General features: G+C 35.2%; 1 protein-coding gene across 2 annotated transcripts in view; it reads left to right on the top strand.

Moving 5' to 3' along the window:
* Dhc93AB (Dynein heavy chain at 93AB) overlaps nucleotides 1–23,818 on the top strand; it is a 584,738-nt gene that overhangs the window by 238,385 nt on the left and 322,535 nt on the right. For both annotated transcript variants that reach the window (XM_083127975.1, XM_083127974.1), the window contains 5 exons: nucleotides 1,462–1,686; nucleotides 3,701–3,927; nucleotides 4,576–4,717; nucleotides 10,184–10,417; nucleotides 12,702–12,880. In XM_083127975.1, the coding sequence (XP_082984101.1) occupies nucleotides 1,462–1,686; nucleotides 3,701–3,927; nucleotides 4,576–4,717; nucleotides 10,184–10,417; nucleotides 12,702–12,880 (1,007 nt within the window). The remainder of the gene's footprint in view (nucleotides 1–1,461; nucleotides 1,687–3,700; nucleotides 3,928–4,575; nucleotides 4,718–10,183; nucleotides 10,418–12,701; nucleotides 12,881–23,818) is intronic.

Genomic DNA, 23,818 nt, shown 5'->3' with positions numbered 1-23,818 from the left:
TTATTTTCAGATTTTTCTCACGTTGTACCATTTAACTTTCAAGTCCCAATGAAACAAAATGCTATTAAATTGTCTTAATTGTAACTAGTTGCATACATATTTCATTTTTGATGACAATACGGAATTTGAAATAACAAATTGTATTCTTAATTTTTCTTGTTTTTGAAAGGTGTGAGGTGCATTTTGCAACCATATTTTGTCACGAAATGATGCAAAACAAACTGCAAAATGCAAAATAAACTGAAATGTAGGGTTTATTTACTGATGCGATACCTTCTGAGGTTTGAATTATCCTGTGAATTATGCAAGTCATTGAAAATTGTTTAATTCTGCTGTAAATATTTGAGAATAGAAAATGGATTCCTTTACACAGGAATAAACGTAATACTCTCATAGCTATGTAAATGTGCTATTAGAAGTGAAATGTTAATTTTGTGTAATAAGTATAGTTTTTTAATCAATCCTAGGTTTATATTCACCATTTTAACACAGAAATGCCATAAATATTTGACTCTAATTATAACATATAATCACTTACTTTTTTCACTGTAGGTTGTAGGAATGTGACAAAGCTGATTTCTTAAATTTGAATATTATCTGAAAATGGAAGGTCTGGAAATCGTATTGGAATCAGTAAAACTCCTATATTTCATTAACTATATTTATAGACTACACACTTACTCATATTTAATATGAGTAAGTAAGTAAGAATGGGACAGATTGATCAGTACTCTATCGATACTGGCCTCTATGTAGGTGTATTGGTGTACTGGTACACCAGTAAAATTACTAATAAATCTATAAATTGCCTATAATTAGCCAAATGTGTTAGAAACTCCAAGTACAATAAATCAGTTCACAATCCATATAATAGGTTTTGTCTTAGAAAGAAGGAGACTGCATATTTTAACATTAATATTACATAATCAGAGTATGTGAATTATATCTTTATATTTGAAAGGAGAAGAAGATAAGTGGTACTGATTTGGTGGCTGAGCATGTTGAGTGGTTGACTTTCAATCTAACCATATACGTTGATGGGTTGAAGTCCAGGCCTTGGCATGGCTGCTCTTTGATGGTTTACTTCCTTCAGTTTCATCTAATCATCACACATCCCATGTTGTGAAACGAAGAAAATAAAAGTTATGGATGGGCCAATATGAAATTTTGGCTGACACTTATAAAGTACCAATATAAAAATTACCAATACCTATAACTGATATTGTACTGATCCGATATAAAATTCCATATAGTCCTTGAGAGGATCATTGGCTTCTGGTAAAATTACAAGTAATTTTACCATGGCTAATACTGCTAGTGTATTTATTAACCTGTCCCATCATTGTTGAATAATATTAAATAAAGATATGTCATGTGAAATATAAATACAGTCCTCAGGTTATCTTTTTTTCTCAGTTTACATTTCATTTTAATGTTAGTAAATCATTTCACTTATTCCAGGTACAATTGCAGAACCTCATGACATCGAAGTATATTTCATATTTTCTGGAAGAAGTTTCTGCATGGCAGCAAAAGCTTTCATATGCCGATCAAGTTATAACAATATGGTTTGAAGTGCAAAGGACATGGCTGCATCTTGAATCTATATTCATTGGTTCAGATGACATTCGTAAACAACTACCTGAAGATTCACAAAGATTTGACAAAATTGATGAAGAATTTAAGGTACGTGAGTGTTTTTGTGACCATTCTAATATTTTAAAGATACAATTTGTTAATGTTAAAAGAAGAAATTAAAACTGTCTATTTGTCCAGAGATTTCTTTTCCAGTTCCTAAGGAGACAAAAAAAAAGAAAAGAAAAGAAGGAAATACGAACAACAAATTAAAAAAAAAAGATATATAACCCCAAGTAAATTAGTCTGGTAATTTGACACAACAAACAGTCTTATACCTTGCGAAGCATCCTAAAAGGCCCGGAGGCGGACCTGCCCTAATATATTTGTCAATTACGGATTATTTTTATTACTTATATAAATTTGTTAAATGGTCCTGCCCTGTGATCGTGTGGTCTAAGGGCTACAGGACACACACAGGTTCCATTCTCCGAAGTGGGGGAAGCCTAAGAACTTTTCTTCTGAGATTTCGACTAGCGTATGGGACCGGTAGCCAACCACCATAGTGAGGAAATTGGGGGGCTACGAAAGAATAGCGTAACCCAGTTATGAAAATCTATAGCAATGACTGGTTGGATAATCTGCCATTTCTGGCGGGAGTGACGCCGGCAGTCGGTAGATAGGCCTTGACCCTCACAGTTGCAACGTGGGTTATTATTTAATTTCATTAAATAACGTTAAATACATGAAAACTGATATTTTAGGTCTTACAATAATTACCACAAATTTATATCCTTGCCTGTCACATGCAGTGAGGCACCTTTGCATTGGCATTAGCTCATCCCATAAAATCCTAGGTAGCTGTTGTAGGAGGTCAAATTTCAAGGGTGTTCTTAGCGTAATACAGTGCTTCCTACTAGTGGAAACAATTCATTTCCAGACAGGGATGGAAACTCATTGCGCTAAATACAATAAAGACTGTTTAATTGGTTCGTCTTAACTATAGATTTTACTTTAATAGTAACATTTTATGGCTCAAAAGATATAATGGCATCATTGTATATTCCTTTTACTTCAACCATGACTGATATTTGTAACTTTTCTCTCCTGTAACCATGAACAGAAGTAGACTGGAGATTCCACTAACGTGCATAGCTCATTCAGGTCTTGCAACTCTTCATTTGCATCATCTGACTCTATGGAGTTGGAAGAAAAACTTTTGTATTACATGTTAGAATTATATCAGAATTGATTGGAAGTGCAAATAATAACTTGGAAAAAAATTAAAAGAAGATATTAAATTCATAAAAACAAAAAATAACTGTAATGACAATGAGTTAGAAAACCTTTATTTCTCCTGGGTACCAACAGTCAAGAAAATATAATATCAATACAGTAGCTTGTAGTGACAAATGCTATAAATTTGGCATAAAAACATAAGACTTGGCACATGTAGGATTATGTTTGGTCAACAACAAACAATGAACTATCTTGCAACTGATTAAACAAACTTTGTAAAATACAAGTGTTTTTCTTCCAACTCCCTTGGATATGATGATACAAAAGTTTGTTAAATGTCAGCTGTTCTGAAATAATGTGAATAATGTAGTCTGCAAATACATATTTGAAAATGCCTGTAAAATTCAGGGATTTGGCAAGGGAAGGAGTTATAAATGCATTTTGCAGAACTAGGGTTAAGAGAAAGCATTGTATTTTTTTATGCCGGTTTCTGGCACTTTTTGGCTAATTGCAAAGATTAGGATGAGTGATCATTAGATGAAATTGATAATTGTACTCTCGAAAAGAACACTTATTTCCAGGCTGGGATTTGAACACAGAAACTTTGGTGACCAGATTGAAAGTTGATCATATACAATACTCAGCCACCCGAGTGTGCTACAGGTTATTTTTAAATCTTGAAATGAAGAAAAAGAAATGAGCAATGCCATAAAAATTACCTCCACTATGTGCAATTATATATACATTAAGCTCAAATATGCATTTATACATGCTAACAAATTTCATTATAGTATTCCAAATCAATCTGTTAAGAGCATATGAATTATCCCCAAGTAGAAAAGAAATCATGCAAGAATTCATCCACTATCATTTTCTTTTATTTCAGGTTCTCATGACTGAAATGTCAAAAACTCGTAATGTAGTGAACGCAACAAACAGACCACATCTGTATGAGAATCTGGAAGTTTTGCAGAAAGAATTGATTCTTTGTGAGAAGGCTCTTGCAGAGTATTTAGAAACAAAGAGGCTGGCTTTCCCACGGTTCTATTTTGTGTCATCTGCTGACCTACTGGATATCTTGTCGAATGGAAATCAACCAGAACTGGTTATCAGGTAACATACATGCTATTTCAAGTTTCCTTTGTTATTTCTAGTGATATATTCTTCTGTACTGATTTGTTGTTATTCCGTTCAATGTGATGATTGGCCATTATCCATAGTGATAACCAATATTCTATTGATGTGATATAAAATTGCTAATGTTGCATGATGAATTTTTTTTCCTATCAGAAGTAATTAATGTATGTATTCAGTTTAATACAGTGGAACCCCAATTTTACGTTCCTGAATTTTACATTTTCCCGCATTTTAAGTTTCCCCAGCTTGGTCCCCTAAAAACCGTAAAATCGAGGTTCCACTGTACAAAGGATTTGGACTCAGAAAAATTAACTGCATATTTGGGTACATTTACTTTGCAAAACCAGATTTCCGGTATATGACCTATATCTTTATATTCATAAGAATGTAAAAAAATGGTATGATTTTGCTCTGAATTGCAAAATATGCAAAAATATTAAATCAGTATAACTATCGCAATTTTACTTAGGGCTAATAACTGATAATATGAATATTTAGCTGATACCAATATAAAACTGATAATTTTTCTCATTCTTCATTTAAAAATATATTTCTTTAATTAAATTTATTTATCATCATGCAAAAATAATCGCTTTTAATCATAATATTTTGTTATTTTCATAGGCACCTGACTAAGTTATTTGATTCCATGGCCAAGCTGAAGTTTCGTGACAGGACCGAGAAAAGTACTCATGTGGCTTTAGGTATGCATGCGAAGGATGGAGAATATGTGGAGTTCAACCGTGATTGTGACTGCAGTGGACCCGTAAGCAATATTTTGTGAATACTCTTATGTAATGATATTAGGCCTGACTCTGGTATCAGTATAATCATCGGAAAGTATTGGTTGGAATCTAATCACTGATGCCAGACAATACTTTTCCTGGAGTCCAGATATCTTGTGGGATCCATAAAATTGCAGAGTCTAAAAGTCCAGGACATTATGCAAAATGCATAATTTTCTTTATTTTTTACAAAAAAAATGCTTGAAAAAATTAATTTTGTGATTAAGCGTTTGTGAAGTTATGAATATTTTAAAAGCAAAATTCTGGTAAATTCACATGGTATAGCAGGGTGGCTACTCACTGGGAATTCTGGGAATTCTGTGTGAATTATTGGCTCTGGGAATTATACAGAGCATTCCCTGACATTCGCTACGAGACTCAGTGGCAAGCGGCCTGGCATCAGAGCTAGTCTTTCCTGTCGAACAGGGTCCACGACAGTTGGTAGAGTCGGCTATTAAAATTACAGTTTTCATATTGTGTACTAACCTTGACTACAGAAGGTGTTGAAAATGATGTCCCTCTGCTGCAACATATTCCTGGCATACCCGAAGAAAATTGGCATGTACACGTGCAAGTTCGTCTACTGTAATTCTCCCAATTTCTCGTACAATGCTCTCTTTTATCTCACAGATAGTGTGCGGATTGTCTTTGTATACTTTATTTTTTAGATTTCCCCATAAATAAAAATCGCAGGCTGACAAATCGGGGGACCTAGAGGGTTTTTGAAACACCCGTTTCTTGTGAGAGGTGGCGGATAGATTTCCGAGGAGACTGTTCTAACCTTTGTCCTATCTCATCGAGTTTTTCCTCAGTAAGTACATGTGGGTTTTTCTTTCCACTTTTATTCAGAACTGACTGTTACTCTAAACCTTTTTACGAGGTTTAATATAGTGGTCCTATGTGGAACGGGAACACCAGGAAATTTCGTTGAAAAATGTTGTTGCACTTCTCCACAATTCCTCTTTCCAAAGTAACATTCGACAACATAAATCCTTTGTTGTAATGTAAACTTTTGTGGTGCCATACTAAGCCACAATCTTCAACACACGGACACGACACAACACAACTTTCGAGGGAGGATTATACTGGCATGTGTCTGCAACGTCAACAGAAAGGGAAAGAGAGTGAAGGCAGGGAGAGCGAAAGAAACAGACTGTAGCGTGCGACCGTCATGGACCCTGTTCACTGGGAAAGAAAAGTGCTGACGCCGGGCCACTTGCTGCCGAGTCTCGTAGCGAATGTCAGGGAATGCTCTGTACATGAATTCCACGTGAATTTTTCTCCGCAGGCGTAAAAAATTGCAACTTTTATTAATCCAAATTCCATTGAATTTATACATATTTATAAATGCTCTCAGGCACCTGTTTCACAGCTTAGCTATTACTTATATGCAGAAAGAATAAGAAAGCTGCAGGGAAAAATAAAATAGAATTCTCTCAATCTGATTTCTTTGTAACTGTCCTTTCCGGAACAAACTATCTGGCAGATGGAAAATTATTGCAAGATATTTTGAAGTTGATTAGCTAAATTTGAATTTGAAATTCTTGTACAATTAAAAATTTTTCGTAGATTAGTATATCCTGTAACATTTGCGATATGTGTTTGTAGATGTATTTCAAGAATGAGTATATGGAATGGAAAATGTAAGCTCTGTGCCTTGAATTAAATATTTTAAATATATATATATATATATATATATATATATATATATATATATATATATATTATATCTCGTTTAATTGAATTGAATTTGAATTTTTTGATACATTGGAATCAAGCAGACACTTTATATTGTTTATATATTTGTGTGTATGTACTACTTGCACCCTTGAATTGTTGTAAAGTTCTTGAAAACCAGGAATTATACTTGAATTTTAATATGGTCCTAGAGTCGCCACCCTGTATAGTCCAAATGTAACAATTACTAAACAATTTTGAAATGTTAAATTTTTTTCAAGTATTTACATTAGTAACAGTGCCAATTAGAGGTATCAGAAGTGATATCAGCTCAGCCCTGAATTATATGTTCAAATAATCCATCATTTGAAGTACTTGTAAGTACAAGGACATATGTGATGAGGAAAAAATGTTTACATTAACAATAGAATGTAGTAATAAACCTGATGACAGTAAAAAATGACTTGCTTTCTGTGAACATTTATTAACACTTATGGAGAATAATGAGGACCTGTCAGCGAAAATCATTTTCAGTGGCGAAGCAACGTTCCACGTCAATGGGAAAGTAAACAAACACAATGTAAGGATTTGGGGGACCTAGAATCCACAATTTGTTTTGGAGGTTGAATATGACTCTCCTAAAGTAAATGTGTTCTCTGCCGTATCGAAACTAAAAGTGTATGGGCCATTTTTATTTCACGAGGACACTATCAACGGTATGAATTACTAATGGATAACCGATAACCAACACAATTTATCTCCCAATAATAAAAATTGGCAAAAGAAGAATAAAAAAATTGAAATTTTATGTCAACTATAATAATAATAATAATAATAATATTTTGAATTTGGAAGGTTATTGTGGTCAGCACAATATACCAAACTCAATGAAAAATCTCTTATGAAGCATTGTTATGTTCCTACAATTATGCAAAGTCATGTTGTAAAAGAAATGACACACCTATGAATAAAGCATATTTCAAATTTTGTGTGGAAAATCAGTTCTTTCATCTGCCCTGTGGATCCTAATTGTTTGAGATTTGCTGGTAATCATGTTGAAAGACCCACGTTCGATTTCACGTGCCCCCTGTTCTAACATGTTTGTCCATTAGGGGTCTCAAGTTTAGGTTAAAATTCCAAAATTTTCCAAAATTGACAATTGGCAGTGCAATAGTAGTTGTCCCAACTGGCTGCTAGAGGTTAAGTAGGCAAGGGTGGGGAATGTGATGCTATTTATTTAAATAATTCCAGATTCTACATATTCGATCAAGGAAAATCCCTCTGATCCCCTCCAAGGATAAATTGATTGTCTTGCACTTGCGGACTCATTTTAATCTATGTAGTGAACATAATACATGTTAATTTACACATGGAAAGTTGATTGTTAAGTAGTCAGGAGTGAGGTAATCTCATGCTGCTTATTTCTGTAATAACATTTGCTATACCTTGAAACTAAGAAAATACCCTAACCCATCGTCTGGGATACATTATTATTGATATCATTGGACATATTTTAACTCTTGCTCTGTAGGGTGTTGTCAATTGGAAAGTGGAACATTATGTAGGCAGGTAGAGGGAAAAAAATATGCTGTTTATGTTAATAATATAATTTTCTACACCTGGGACTAAGGATAATCTCCCCAACCCTACCTCTGAAGATATAAACTTAATACACTGAATTTAAACATTACTATATTACAACCTTTGTCAAAAAAGTTCCAGGACTGAGCTCGTAAAAAATAATTTATTCAACTTAGGAAGTAATGGTCCTAGGTTTTGTCAAAATAGTTCCCTCGACTATCTATACACAGCTGCCACCGTTTCTGGAGGTCATGGAAGCAAGCAGGGAAAGCTTCATCTAGGATGCTTCTCAGCACATCTGTCACAAAACCGTTTTGATTGCTACCAATATCTTCATGACGCTTCCCTTTCAGAGGTGTTTGCACATGGGGAGACCAAAAATAATCACACAGTAACTGGTCGGGTAAATATGGGGGATGTGGTAAAGCAGAGATACGATGCTTCGCCAGATATTCCTGGACTGATAAAACAGTATGTGGGCTTGCATTGTCGTGCAATAAGAACCACTGCCCGGATGCCCACAGATCAGGATGGCGCCGCAGAATTACTTGACGCAAATGTTTCAGGATGTCAATATAAAGGTTTTTGTTTATCGTTTGTCCTTCAGGCAGATATTCATGGTGCACCAAACCTTTAGCATGAAAAATGAGATCAACATTGTCTTTGGATCATCTTGCACTGAATCTCTGCCCTTCCGAAACCTTTTGTGCCATTCAAAGATACGGCTTCTCGATAATGCCTTGTCACCAAATGCTTGCTGTATCATATTCCATGTTTCACTAGGGGTTTAACACAAAACTTAATGTTAACGCTCTGCTCGGAATGCACGTCCATCACGACACTTGTGTAACTTCCAACTAAATGCGGCAACAAGCCAAACAGTGGGCTGCTTAGCACAGCCCTGCCACCTAGTATGTTTACATGGAAACACATCCAAGGCCATTTCTATTCAGAACACATATCAGTTGACTGAATAACACCCATTTCTTGTGTTTGAATATCACAGGTAGAGAATAAAAAAATCAATCCTGGAACTTTTCTGACAAAAGTTGTATATTACTATATAAACAAAATCTATTTTCCATGAAATATCAATTCAAAATAAATGTAAATTGTGAATTTTGTATAATTTCCAGGATATTTATATTCCACAAAAGTTATATAGGGCATTTTTTACAGACTATGTGTAACACACACTGTAAAATTATTGGTCAGTATTTCTGATTAAACTTTAAATAATAGTGCCAGATACCAATTCATCAGCTTAGTCCTATTTTTCATGTCTAAAATGAGTAATTCAGGCTTCCTGCATCTGTAAATTTCTAAATATATCCACAATTTGTTTTTCTATAACAACTTCTTTTGCAGTGCTCTGGACAGATACATTTAAAGAGGTGAATGAGTCATTTGGGTTTTTTCATGTGATGTTAACTATTTAATATGGACTGTTGGAAGCTCAGTATTAATCCATCCCTAATTTATATATGAGGGTGGATCAAATGAAAATGGTACAGGGGCCACAGAATGAAATCAACAAGGTTTATTTCAAACGTAATCTCCAAAGTTACACAATCACTTGTCCCACTGTTTCACAAGCAGTGACTATCCTGGTCGTAGAACTCCTTTGGCTTAGATTAGAACCAGTTGCGAACATTGTCCATGACTTCATTGTTCAAGTGGAAGCGCTGACCCTTCAATGCCGTTTTAAAAGGACCAAAGATATGGAAGTTGCATGGCGATAGACACGGTGGGTGTTCCAACACTGTCCACTCAAACGTCGCCAACTGTTCTTTGTAACAGCTGACATACGTGGTCGCACATTGTCATGCAGCAAAACTACTCCAGAGGACAACAGGCCGGGCCATGTGGCCTTGATTGCTGCTCGGACGATACTGTTGCCTGACCACCTATGCATATCATGTGCTCATGTGGGACTATCTAGGGTGAGTCTAATATGCAGTAGGGGTTTCCTTCCTTACCTCCCGCTTTACCTTTACACATACACAGGGTTGTCGCCACACACATGCATAAATATAACCCAATACATCCACTGTCCCGTTTTCATTTGATTCACCCTAATATAAAGTAATATGACTTTCTTGTAATTCATAACATTTTGTAGTTCTCTAGAGAAACATTTTACATGCAAACATATTTTGAGAGTAATGGAACAACTTTAACTGCTGTAGGTTGAAGTTTGGTTGAATCGCCTTCAAGATACCATGAAAAGCACAATGCTCCATTACTTTGCAGAAGGTGTAGTGACTTACGAGGAGAAACCACGTGACCAATGGTTATTTGACTACCCAGCTCAAATATCTCTTTGTGGCACTCAAATTTTTTGGACAACCGAAGTTAATATGGCATTCTCAAGATTAGAGGAAGGTTACGAGAATGCTTTGAAAGATTATCAGAAAAAGCAGGTATGAATATGGATAATAGTGAATAAGTCACATTTTAAAAATCATATACAGTGAAACCATGATTTTACTTTCCCGAATTTTACATTTTCTCACATTATACATTCATTCGTGATTGTCTCAACATAGTATAATATTGTAAAATATTCCTCGATTTTACATTTTCCCACATTTTGAGTTTTCCCAACTTGGTCCCCTGAATAACGTAAAATCGAGGTTCAACTGTATCTTTTCTTTACATATGTTAGCAACAGTACAGATTAATCAGTATTCTATCAGTATTGGTTGATCGTGAGCAAAATTCCTCATAATTTTTCTGATCTCATTTATCAAAGAACTTTCAATTGTTAGGATGATCAAGCATTTGTGTATTAGTAGAAGTCATTAAGATCTCATTGGTTCAAAGTGATCACTTCTGTCCTAATTAATTATGATCTCTTGTTATTTCAAGCAGTAAATAAAACTCTAATTTGTGTGATACAAACAAGACCAGCAATTAATTGCTGCAAGAATGGACCTGCAGTTCAATGTGGAATCCATTCAATTGTGCCATGTGCCTTGCATACTTCACACTTAGATACATAGAATAATAAAAATAGAAAGAGAGAGGCAATATAATAATAATAAATTGTGTTAAAATAGTCTTAACATACATAAATATTATTTGGTATGATACAGATTATCCCTCCATTAGTTGCATCGGGTACCAAGTGTCCTCCATCAATATTCATTGCAAAATTTCAACACTGAACTATTCTGCACATGGGTGCTTTTGTATAGCTGAACGTTCTTTCTTTTTCTTTGTTCTAAGCTCAGCTGTGTTCTGTTGCTTTTGTAAGCCACGTAATATTATAAAGTTTACATTAGTTGCATGCTTGGAGGGCTTAATACGTAACAAGGAAAATAACAAAGCATAGAACATGTAGGCATGGGTGTCCAGAAGGGGGGGGGGCAAGGGGTGCAATGACCCCCCCTGGAAAATGAAAGTTAACCAAAAATTATGTATTTCACACATATAATTTCATTTTAGTCACAATAATATGTGTTAATTATTGCATTAACACTATAAATTCAAATTTAAGCAATGTTTTTTTAGGGAACTACATTCTTTTGGGGGAAAAAGTGACTTGTTTGCCCCCCTGGAAAAAATACGGTAACCTTCCTTGCCCCTCCCTGGAAAAATCCTGCAGACATCCATGCATGTAGGTATGTATGAGTGATGAAAGTGAACATGAAAGTGTCCACGTGATCAAAAGGGAACATGACACTCCTTTGGTTGTTAGGTATTTAGGCCCATGGGGTGGACTGTCTCCAGAGCATGCAACTGACTTTATAATATTCCATCACTTAGAAAGTGCATCAGAAAATTGCAGCTTTTCTTGGAAGAAAGAACATTCAGCCTACATGCACAGTATAATTTATAGTGTATTTCATACCTTGAAGATAATTAAAGGGTTGAGAAACAAGTGTACCCCACATGAATAACATAGGGTTAAACTGTACTCTATCCAATATAGGTGTATGTTTTTATCAGTAAACTTGGTAATGGTTTTACCAATGTGATATTTCTCTAAATAGCCTGTAGCTTCAAACCAAAATCTGTTTTCATGAGTATAATGGTATAATTTGTATACTTTAGTTATGTAAAGTAAATGTCTAACTACAGAGTTCCTTTTGTTTACAACTTAACATTGAAGCTGCAGAATATCAGTTATCAGTATGAGTAAATTTTGTATTGATTCTTATTGATATCAATAAAATTTCATATCCTGTAATAACTGTAATATTATTTTGTGTCCATTCTTTGTTAAGGATCTAAAAAGATGACCTACCACCTACACATTTGAACATGCTGTGCAGCCATATAGAGAATGCGGAGGTAGTGCCCTACACATTCACAGTCTTGGCAATTTGTGCTGGTGATGTGATCAGCACCTGGCTGCCTTTATCCCCTAGGATTGCCTCCAGGTACCCATTTATAGAGGCTGAGTGAACTCCAGAATCACTTCATACAGAGACCTAGCTGGTAAAATTCCCACCTGGATTCACCCATGCTGGAAATGAAACCTGGGTCTGCCATGTCAGTCAGATGCCTTACTGACTGGACTATCGTGACTGTTATTCGATGTCTACTAAAATTAAATATTGATACAACATCAATGTTTAATAATTTGTAATTAGGATTTTCAAATTCTGAAGCAATTCTTTGCTTCCACAACTTCAACTTCTTGAGTATAAAAGAATATGTATTGTATTTTTTATAGTACTTATTTTGTATTTTTTCCAGATTTCCCAATTGAATACACTGATTTCTCATCTGCTTGGAGAACTCTCAAAACAAGACAGGCAGAAAATCATGACAATCTGCACCATTGATGTCCATTCAAGAGATGTTGTTGCAAAACTGATTCAAATGAAAGTAGAATCAGCAACTGCTTTTCAGTGGCAGTCCCAACTTAGACACAGGTAACTCATCACTTTTCTTAGCCATGACACTAGTAAAATTTACTGTAAATCACAAGAACAGAATGCAAATTACAGGTCTTCAAAATAATCTGAATTTATCTTTACCAATATTTTTGTAAGTTTCGTATTCCTGTCAAAGAACCTTCATTGTTTATTCATCTGATTACCCAGGTCACTTGGCATGAGTAAGAGAAGGGTGTACTGGAGAAAGCACTGTAAGGGATGCATGGTGTAAGTAGACAAGAAAAGAAAAGGAAAATGACTTCTTTCATGATGCTATGGTGGGTTGAAATAAGGTCGTGCTCAAGAATATAAGAGAATAGAAAATATGAAAAGTTTGTGAGAAAACAATTTATTTAAAAAACACTTTCAAGAAAATAGGCAGAAATGATGAGGATATTCACAAAAATAGAATCACGTGGTCAAACTACATAAATCACATTCCCGGCCCGGCCACTACATGTACTCAGAATTCACAGAGATTGTACACTTTTTTAACTTAACAAAATATTTTGGGGGGGAAGCAGGAAGGGGAGAATATTTGTTGGGTACCGTGTTATTATTTTAGCTTTAAAATCTTGCGACTTGTTACACAATAAAATTATTCTGGCTCAGTTACCAAATAGATTGAGTGGTTTACTTTGATCTCATCACCAAAGTTTCTAAGTTTGAGTTATGGACATGCATGTTCTTTGTGAGTGACCTTCATCAATTTCGTTTTATTATGACTCATCCTATTGCAGCAAGTCAAAAGTGGCAAAAATGCAAAGCTACATAAAAAATACAAACATAATACATCTGAAGTAAGCCTTGAAGCTTTCCTGGTAACGAATGATGAAAAGATTCTCTCGGGCTATCGACCAGATGAGTTGTGGAAAGGTTCCAAACTTTCGAGAGCTAACGTCACTCTCATCTTCAGGGTAGAAGTGCAGTCCTGAGCACCAACCCTGTGTATATACATTCATGGAGGGGGATTGCCGGTAAAAAGGGCAGACCAATCGGGTGCCGTGTGATAATACATCTATTCTTCTTGTATGTACATATTGCGTGCATTGTTTATGGTTTTTACAAGCAATACATATTATTTTTGATGTAACATTTCAGGAAACAAAGCTCCCTTCACCAGACAAATGTTACATCAAAAACATGTTTAAATGCTTATAACACCTGTAAGTGTCAAGAAGAATAACAATAAATTTACAGTGAGAAGACCTTTCCATTTGTTTCTGAATTGAATGAATTCTAATCAAAACAGCACACATTTAAACAACTCAGTTACTTCAATAACGGACTGGTTTTGGAAATACTATGCATCCTCTTTTCTGATGCCTTGAAAGTTATGTGAACTCCTTTACTCAGAAACCAGGGGATCATAATTACTAGACAGCTAATAAGTACATTGATCATGCAATGTAAAATGTCACTCTTTAGGTTTTGTGAGTGGCTGTCAATTTTTTTGGAGCCATCACACATTCGTGTTCCACCAGCCTGATGTGTTCGTAACAACAATGTGCTCGAGAAAGGTGCCTAACTACACCTGCACGAGTATGTCAGAGGAGTTATAAGACAACTAGCTTGGCAACGACCAATCAGTAGTACCAAATGCACTGCAAAGTTTTACCCATTACGCTAACCTTTTCTCCAGCGGAGTACAATGTCTAAAGTTAGAGAAAGTTTAATAACTATAGCTGGATACACTGTAAATGTTGTAAGTTTAGCACACACCCACGTAGGATATTACACTCACTGGCCTATGTATGTACTGCCACACAATGAGAGGGGGGGGGGAGACTGACTTCTGCAACTGCTGTAAACTGAGAACAGGAACACTGCTGCTGCTGCCCTCTGCCGTCAAAAACGTAGCTCCAACTCTCGTTAAGAATGTGCTGTCCTTGTGCCGACTTCTGTAGCTTCAAGCTTTTTACAGGAAACTGTTGGCTTTGGGGGAACAAAGGGGCATTTATTAAGGTCACCCTCACGATAACCATAGTATTTTATCGGACCTGTAATTTTACCTTCTGGGTGGTTGCCTAGAAACCCAACACCACACTACCCTGGCAGGGTGCTGCAGGTTGATAGGGGAGGAAACCTCTCGCAGCAAGCAGAGCTTGTCCTCTCACTCTAAAGTGGAGTTTATCTCTCACCAATAGGCAGAGTGGGATATCTCTCACTCGAAAGTGGAGTGGGTTCTCTTGCCAAAGGCAGAGTTCAACCTCTCTAGGGTGCTTTGCCTCTCGCAAGAGGGGAGTGCACCTTCTTCCTTCCTTCTTTAGGATGCTTGGCCTCTCGCAAGAGTGCTCCTTCTTCCAGGTCACTTGGTAAGAGAGATCTTATCGTGAGCCAACCTGAAAGCCAACTGAAGAAAATCTGCTGCGCAGCCGGTTATATAGCCTTGGTTCAAGTAGCGCCTTTAGCGGCATTCACGCAAACTACGTGGAACCGTGCTAGAGCAGGCAAGGCCATCTCTACGGCAGACGATTGAACTACGTGCTCAAGGCACCAAAGATAAATACATATTATTATATTAAACGTGCGCTAAACGGTAATATACAATTATAAGATAAATATTACATATTCTTTGCGACCACGGAGGGCCTTATTTACAGAATAATAATACATTACTACTGATAAACACAATTTTCAAATGAGGTTTTAACACATGTAACATTGAACACGTAAATAAAATAATTTTGAACATAATAACAATGGTTACATATAAACCAAGTAAATAAACATTAGCATTGCTAATGAGTATGATCTCTTGGGATCATTACAAATGTTGTCTGTGAAATTTCTGGAAATTCCATAACATAATGGTGTTTTTACATTCACGCAGTCAATAATGTGGTCGATCTGAAAACCATTCTTTTCTTCAATGTGATCATTTGTACACCCTTCTCTAACTCAAGACATCATTGCCATAGTTTTCATTCACTCGTTACTACTGTCTGTACATAAATTTCACACAATTCACAATGAATTTCAGCATTTTTACATTTGGCATTAGAAAAAGTACAACTCAACTGGCAGCCATCATTACTCGATCAATCCCTGTAGGGAAATAACAGCAGACTGGTGAATGTATGGCTGCTGCATGCAGCTGAACACTGTTCCCAGTCACTTTTTATCATCAATTGGCTCTACTTTTGAAATTCATCTCATGTAATGAATTAGAAGCTTCCAAGCTTTTTCGAATGAAAGCGAACCAGCTTCTTGTAGTGAACTATATACACCTTAGAATGTATATGGCTGTGCTGTTTAGTTTGAACTCCACAAAGTTTTAAAATGATTCAGGGTATTTATTTCCAAACTCCTGCAGTGGTATTTAATATGAGTGCTGGGCTGGGTAAGCTAGCATTCAAAATAACATTCCTTCTAGTGCAAGTTCTGTACACTTCATATTTGACCTTAGGATGCATATCGGATCACATAACACTTATTTAATTTGACTGTTATTTTATCTTCTTTGTGGATACATTTCTACAGTCACAGTTGGGAGAACATAACACAAGTAATACCTTAATTAGTAACATGTTACATTTTTAATACTTGTGTTAGTAATTCATTATTTCTTTGGTTCTTGCATTAGTAATACATTACCAAAATTATTTGAGTAATTGTTTTCATACTTCATTAAATCAATCAATCAATCATACAGTAACTACATTTAACTGTTTACACAAATACAAAAATATGTTTTCCGTAGTTCATGTTTTCCCAGTATAACTTTAAATACACACATTTAAAACAGCACAATAAAATATGTTTCATCATGGTTCAAATAAATCCTTCTGTTCTGAATTAATTTAAGGTAACAAAAATAAATTAATGAAGTCCACTTTATGCACAGAAAAGCTAATCAGGACTGGACCAACAGTTTAATGTGAGATCCGAACCACTGTGCACTGTGCCTCCACCGGGTATTGAACCTGGGAACCCTTAATTACAAGGCGAGGACACTACCACTGCACCATCAGGGAGGCCTACTTACTGTATGACAAAGCAACTGTAATTGTAATGTGTTACTTTTGGGAGCAAAGTAATGGCAACAATAATATGTTACTTTTGGAAATAAATTAATAATAACATGTTACATTTTTATGTATTTTTGAACTCCTTACTATGGTGATTAAAACTTATTAACATGAGGCATTGCAAGGACTTTCTATTTTGGTTCTTTTATATATTAACATGATACATTGCAAAGACTTTCTACACTCCTCACAAAAAGTTTGGAATATTGATTTGTTAGACAAAAGTTGATAAACAGAGCCTTGGAATGCAAGAACACATGATATCTGTCTGGTGGACATTCTTGTCTTTTCACCAACATATGCCACCGTGTCTATCACGTATTCCTTAACATTGTATTTCTGTCTAGATATTTTACGTATTAACATGCGAGATTGCTAAGAGTTTCTATTTTTATTTTGGCCACTTTGTGTATTAACATGAGACATTTCAAAGTGTTTCTAGATGGAACCTCAATTTTATGTTCTTCAGGGGAGCAGGAAATGCTAGTAAATGTAAAATCTAGGAAAATTTTATAGGATTTTCCTCTAGTAGGATTTTGGTAATTTAACATAATATCATGAGACATTGCAAATTGTTTCTATTTCTACCTATTGAGGTTAATTGTGACTATGAGAGTGAAGCATTACATGATAAAATAGGCGATAGGACAATAATGAGATACATGCATGCTTGCATATTGTTCAAACCTGAGGCTTTTGGCTTTGTAGCACATTACGCTGACAACCACTCCACCATGGAGGGTGGCATAAAGAGCTTTCATTTTACAGTTAGAAGCAAAAATATTCAGTTCCGCAGAGGAAGAAAATATACCAAAAACCTGGTTTTACGTTCTTCAGGGAACCAAGATGAAAAACTTGAAATGTGGGAAAATGCAAAATCAGGGAAAATTATCACATTTTTACTCTACTGACATCATGGAGATTGAATGTGGAAATGTAAATTCCAGGAACATAGACTCGGGGTTCCACTGTACCACCATATATCAAATGTTGATCATATTAACTAACTAACTAACTCTCTAGCCTTCTTAAACCCGAAGGTTCATGGCTACAGCAACACAGGCCTTCCATCTTTCCCTATCTTGAGCAAGATCTATATACTCTTTCCCATCCCTACCGATTTCCCTTAGGTCCATCTCAACGTTGTCCCTCCATCTTCGTCTTGGCCTTCCTACAGGTCTCTTACCATCAGGTTTCCCAACAAGAATCCTGTATACTCCTCTTTCCTCTCCCATTCGTGCCACATGGCCTGCCCACCTAAGTCTTCTTGATTTAATTATTCTAATAATATCTGGACATGAATACAAATTATGTAGTTCTAAATTATGTAACCTTCTCCACTTACCTGTCTCCTCATCCCTTTTAGGTCCAAAGATTTTCCTAAGGATCTTATTTTCAAATACTCTCAATTTATGTTCCTCTTTCAATGTAAGGGACCAAGTTTCACATCCATATAATACTACAGGCAAAATTACTGTTTTGTATATTTTAACTTTTAGTTTCTGATATATTAAATGAGAAGACAAAAGTTTATGAAGAGAGAAGTAACATGCATTTCCTGAATTAAGCCTACTTTTTATTTCCTCTTTAATATAATTTTAATTTTGTTAGTATTACTCCTAAGTATTTGAATTTGGAAACTGGTTCAAACGAGTTGTTATCAATAATTAGATTTTGATTATTACCTAACACTTGGTTTTGGCCTGTAAGCATATATTTAGTTTTCTCTTTGTTAACTTCCAAACCTATCTCTTTAGCAGTTTTGAAAAATATTTTAGCATTATTCTGAATTGTATTCACATCATCCCCCAGTAAGTCTACATCATCTGCATATGCTAACAACTGAGTCACACTGTTTAATTTTAGTCCTTCTTTAGTTTCTTTTACCTTCCTGACAGCATATTCTAAGGCAAAATTAAAGAGCAATGGAGATAATGCATCTCCTTGTTTTAACCCATCATGAATTGTAAATTTGTCAGACATATTAATACCCCAGTGGCGTACGCAAGGGGGGGGTTACCGGGTTTAAACCCCCCCCTTGAGCTTTTGAAATATTATGGAAAATGCTGTAGAAAAAAATTAAAAATGGCTAATTCATCACAGTCAAAGATCTGCGACAGTAATAATAATAATAATAGTAATTTGAATTATTATTCCCATGCAGCATGAAGAAAAACACAACATTCCAAACACAATCTAAGCGGCCGCAAAGTTCAATTTTGCAATTTTTTTTGCAAAAAGTCGCGCAGTGACTTTCGCGAGAATTGTGAAAATTCCTTGCTTCGTCCTTATTGCAAACGTTCTTCCCGGTACTGATTTCACATCCCCTTGTGAACTCTCAAGTGATGCTGAGTCTACATCCACATCATTAAATAATGTTGAAGAAGTGCTTTGTGAATCACCTAGAAGTGATAAATGTGTTGGAATGTCTATAAACTTACTTTTCAACGAAAACATAGACTCAGTGGAATTTAGCAACATGTATTCTCGCGCTTCATCATCATCCTGGGCGAGTTCCATAGGTAAAGGTAATGTAAATTCCCCCGTGCATATAGCAACGTGCCATGGTGGGCCCCAAAGATTCTCGATCTCGAAATATTTTGCAGGTGATGTGATCAGCACCATGCTCCGGCAGCCTTCATCCCCCAAGGTTGCTCTCAGGTACCCATTGCTATGAGGCTGGGTGCGGAGACAAGGCTGGATAAATTCCAACCAATTCCGGGAATCGAACCCGGATATCCCACGAGGTTGTCAGATTAGACCACTGCGGCTCCTTGAATGAGTTTCATATTTCGATTATTTCAATAAATTTAATATATTTGCTTGTTTTTATGGATTTTCTTCACACTTAAAATGTCTCACTTATCATATACAAATAACGTTGACTAGACAATTATTTTGAAACAAAAGAAATGTAATTTTGTTCTATTTCTTTCATAAATAGCAGCCGCATTAGTATTAATTATTAGTATTAATTATTAGTAGTAATTAAACTAATTAATTAATTAATTATAAAAATATTAATTAATTATTATTATTAATTAAAAAGCAATGGTAATGTGAATTTGTAGAAAGTTTTCGAAATAACACCCCCCTTGATGAAACCCTGCGTACGCTACTGTAATACCCACACGAATTTTACTATCTGTTTCACTGGTGCATATTTTTATCATACTAACAAGCTTCTTAGGTATTCCAAACTCTACTAATATATTATATAATTTATCTCTTTTGACCGAATCATATGCTTTTTTGAAATCAATGAATAGCTGATGGACATTTTGATTATATTCCCACTTTTTTTCAAGTGTCTGTCTGATGTGAAAAATTTGATCTGTAGTTGATCTGTTACGTTTAAATCCACATTGATAATCACCTATAATTTCATTAGCATATGGGGTTAGTCTTGTTAAAATAATGTTAGATAATATTTTATATGTTGTTGAGAGTAGAGAAATTCCACGGTAATTATTGCAGTTCATTTTATCACCTTTTTTAAACACAGGAACAATTATGGATTCTTTCCACTGTTGAGGGATTTCTTCTTTATTCCATATTAAACAAATTAATTTATGAATTTGACATATTAATGAATTTCCACCATATTTAATTAACTCAGCTGGTATTAAATCAATGCCAGGTGCTTTGTTATTCTTTAGCCTTTTAATAGCATCTTTAACTTCAGTCAAGTTAGGTTCTGGAACTAAAGGTTCTACTGTGTGGACTTCATTCACTTCTGATTTATCTCCTACATGGACATTTAAAAGGTCATTAAAGTAGTTCTTCCATCTATTTAGAATATCACTTGGGTCAGCTAGAAAATCACCGTCTTTATCTTTTATCAAGTTTACTTTAGGTTGCCACCCCTTTCTAAACTCATTTACACCTTTATATAAATTTCGGATATTTTCATTTTTGCTGTTTGTTTCAATTTCGTTAATTTTGCTTTTCAAGTAATCTCTTTTTTTACTTCTAAACGTGCGGTTAACTTCTCGCTTTATTCTATTATAATTGTTTAGATTTGTGTCATCAGAGTTATTTAACCACCTAAGTCTAGCCTGATTTCTTATTTCTATTAGATTATGACATTCATTATCAAACCACGGCTTACTTTTTCTCGGTTTATGGTATCCTATACTTTCTTTAGCTGCTGATTCTATTGCATTACGTATGTGCTGCCTATTCTTATTTACGTCCGTTTCATTTATATTTTCATCATCATTTAAATCCTGCAAAACATCAAATCTATTTGACAGTTTAATTTGGTAATCTTTCTTAATTCTTTCATCAGTAAACTTTCCTGTATCAAATTTTCTAACTTTTAGATTTTGTTGCTTATGATTTAACACTGAGAGTCTCTCTCTTAATTTAGCAATTACTAAATAATGGTCACTGGCACAGTCAGCACCTCTATGTGTACGAACGTCAATTATACTAGTATGTCTTCTCTTATCAATGAGAATATGATCTATCTGATTATGAGTTTTACCATCTGGAGAAGACCAGGTATATTTATGGATATCTTTATGTTAAAAGTGGTACTTTTCACAATTAAATTCTTTGAGGTTGCAAAAGTAATCAATCTTATACCATTATCATTACTTAATTCATGAAGACTTTCTTTACCAATCGTGGGTTTAAATGTCTCTTCTTTGCCAATCTGTGCATTACAGTCACCTAACAGAATTTTCATATCATACTGAGAAAATTTATCAAAGACCTGTTCTAACTCTGTATAAAAATCATCTTTAGTATTATCATCTTTATCTTCCGTTGGTGCATGTATGTTTATTAAAATAATTTTACACCACCTACCCTGTAAAACTGCATATGATATCCTATCATTAATAAATTCTACCGTTTTAAGAGCAGAGATAATTCTATTATTTATGAAAAAGCCTGTTCCAAAATTATGATTTTCAGTACCACCATAGAAAAAAGTATAATTTTTAGTTTTACAATTCCCTTCTCCTGGCCACCTAACTTCCTGGACAGCTACATCTAATTTATAGTAAACTATCTCATTAACTGTACACTGAAATGCCCCAGGCCGGTAAAGGCTCAGAACATTCCAGGTGCCTAATTTAATATCCTTATTCCTAATGTAGATCTTATCCTTAGTCCAGGGACCTCCCAAAGTAGTCCCTACCCGGAGATCCAAATGGGGGACTATTTTACCTCCGGAATATTTTACCTTGGGAACATCCATGGCCTAATATTGCTGATTCTTGACATGGCTTTTTACAGTGCAGAGTTGTCAGCTCTACGCCTAACCCCCAATATGAATGGAGGAACTACTACACAAGACAAACATAAACACATTAGACAGCACAACTACTACACAAGACACACACAAACACATCACAACTATAACACAATATAAACACAAACACACCACAACTACTACACATATAAAACATATTATTATCATCTGTAACCTGTATGCTTCACACACAAATGAAATCAAAATTTGCTACATTTTGCGTCATACACGTAACACATTTTCGTTAAAGCCTCTCACACATTTAAGCTATACTCAACATTTTCCATTTGTTAGGAAAAACGTGAAAATACTTCATAATTCTATTAAATCAGTTAATTATGAACATTTTAATCCAATTGCATGATTAAAAGTAATATACTTTAAAAGTAACGTTTCAACCCTCTAACAGGATCTTCATCAGACAAAGGTTCACACTAAAAATCATGATTTTTTTACTAATTTGAGGTAGCAAAATAACATTAATATATTCTCACTTGCAATCTTGTTCTGTTGTTAGGCCAAACATTCTTTCTATCTTTATTTTTACAATTCAGTGTTATTTTTCCCAAAATTCACATCTTCATTTTAGCGCATATTGTGGCAAATATACCTAAATATATACCTTCATGGTATTTTTAAACTAATGTTTTAAATTGAAGGTCACGTGGTGTACTTATTTTTGTGACAGTTTGATATGTTGGAACCGATTTTTGAGGAAGTTATTTTCCATTATTTCTCCTCGACAAATGCCAATTTTACGACTCCCCTGTGGCGGTAGGTGAACACTCTATCTCCACCACAATCGCACCACTTAGCTTGGTGATTCAAATCACTTCTTGCGCAACAAATACTGACGATGCGGCTTCTGTGTGAAGAGGCTGTTGGAATTATTTCACGTACAACATGTATTATAGTTTTCTCATAGATTAAATGTTGGAAAACTTGTGTTTTCTAGATAAATAAATATGGCACATTTTGTTTCCTTAAGCCTAAAAAAGACAAGAATGTTGGATTTCGAGGTATTTCTCGTTGTTGTTTAAGCACATTTTTAAAATTAGTGAAATATGCAAACAATTCACATTTTATGACAAGTTCTCGTTATTTCGCTAGATCATATTGGTAACTGATAAATGTTCAGTTTCATTAACCATACCTATTCATAATTGGGAAAAGAGAGATGCGGTAGTATATACAGTCTGCACGGGAAGTATTGACGCCAACAGCATTGACGTCAATTATTTTCGCGTTTTTACATAGGACCACCTATCTCCTAAACGACACCGTGAAAAGAGTTGTCGTTCATGGGCAGTAAACTACCACCTGCGATCTTCCTTTGTTTGTAGCTGCAAGTTTCAACTTGCTCAGTTTCGAGTGGGAGACGTTGTTGTACATGCGCACGTGCGTGTGGTATTTCCTGTGAATTTTGGGCTGTTGTGTTGGTGTTCTGAGTTGATTTTGTGTGTGAAACGATGCCTTACAACATATTGAAGCCTGGTGATACTGAGCAGGTGATTGCCTTGTTTAGAGCAGGCATAAAAAGCACAGAAATTGCGACACAAACAGGCGTGAACCTGAGAACAGTGCAACGTTTGGTGAAACGCTTCAAGAACGAAGGTGGGGTCAAAATGCCTTGCCCAAAAC

The sequence above is a fragment of the Lepisma saccharinum genome, chromosome 9 (genome assembly GCF_977018435.1).
Source record: "Lepisma saccharinum chromosome 9, izLepSacc3.1, whole genome shotgun sequence".
Lineage (NCBI taxonomy): Eukaryota > Metazoa > Arthropoda > Insecta > Zygentoma > Lepismatidae > Lepisma > Lepisma saccharinum.
This window is presented reverse-complemented; position numbering and strand designations above follow the sequence as displayed.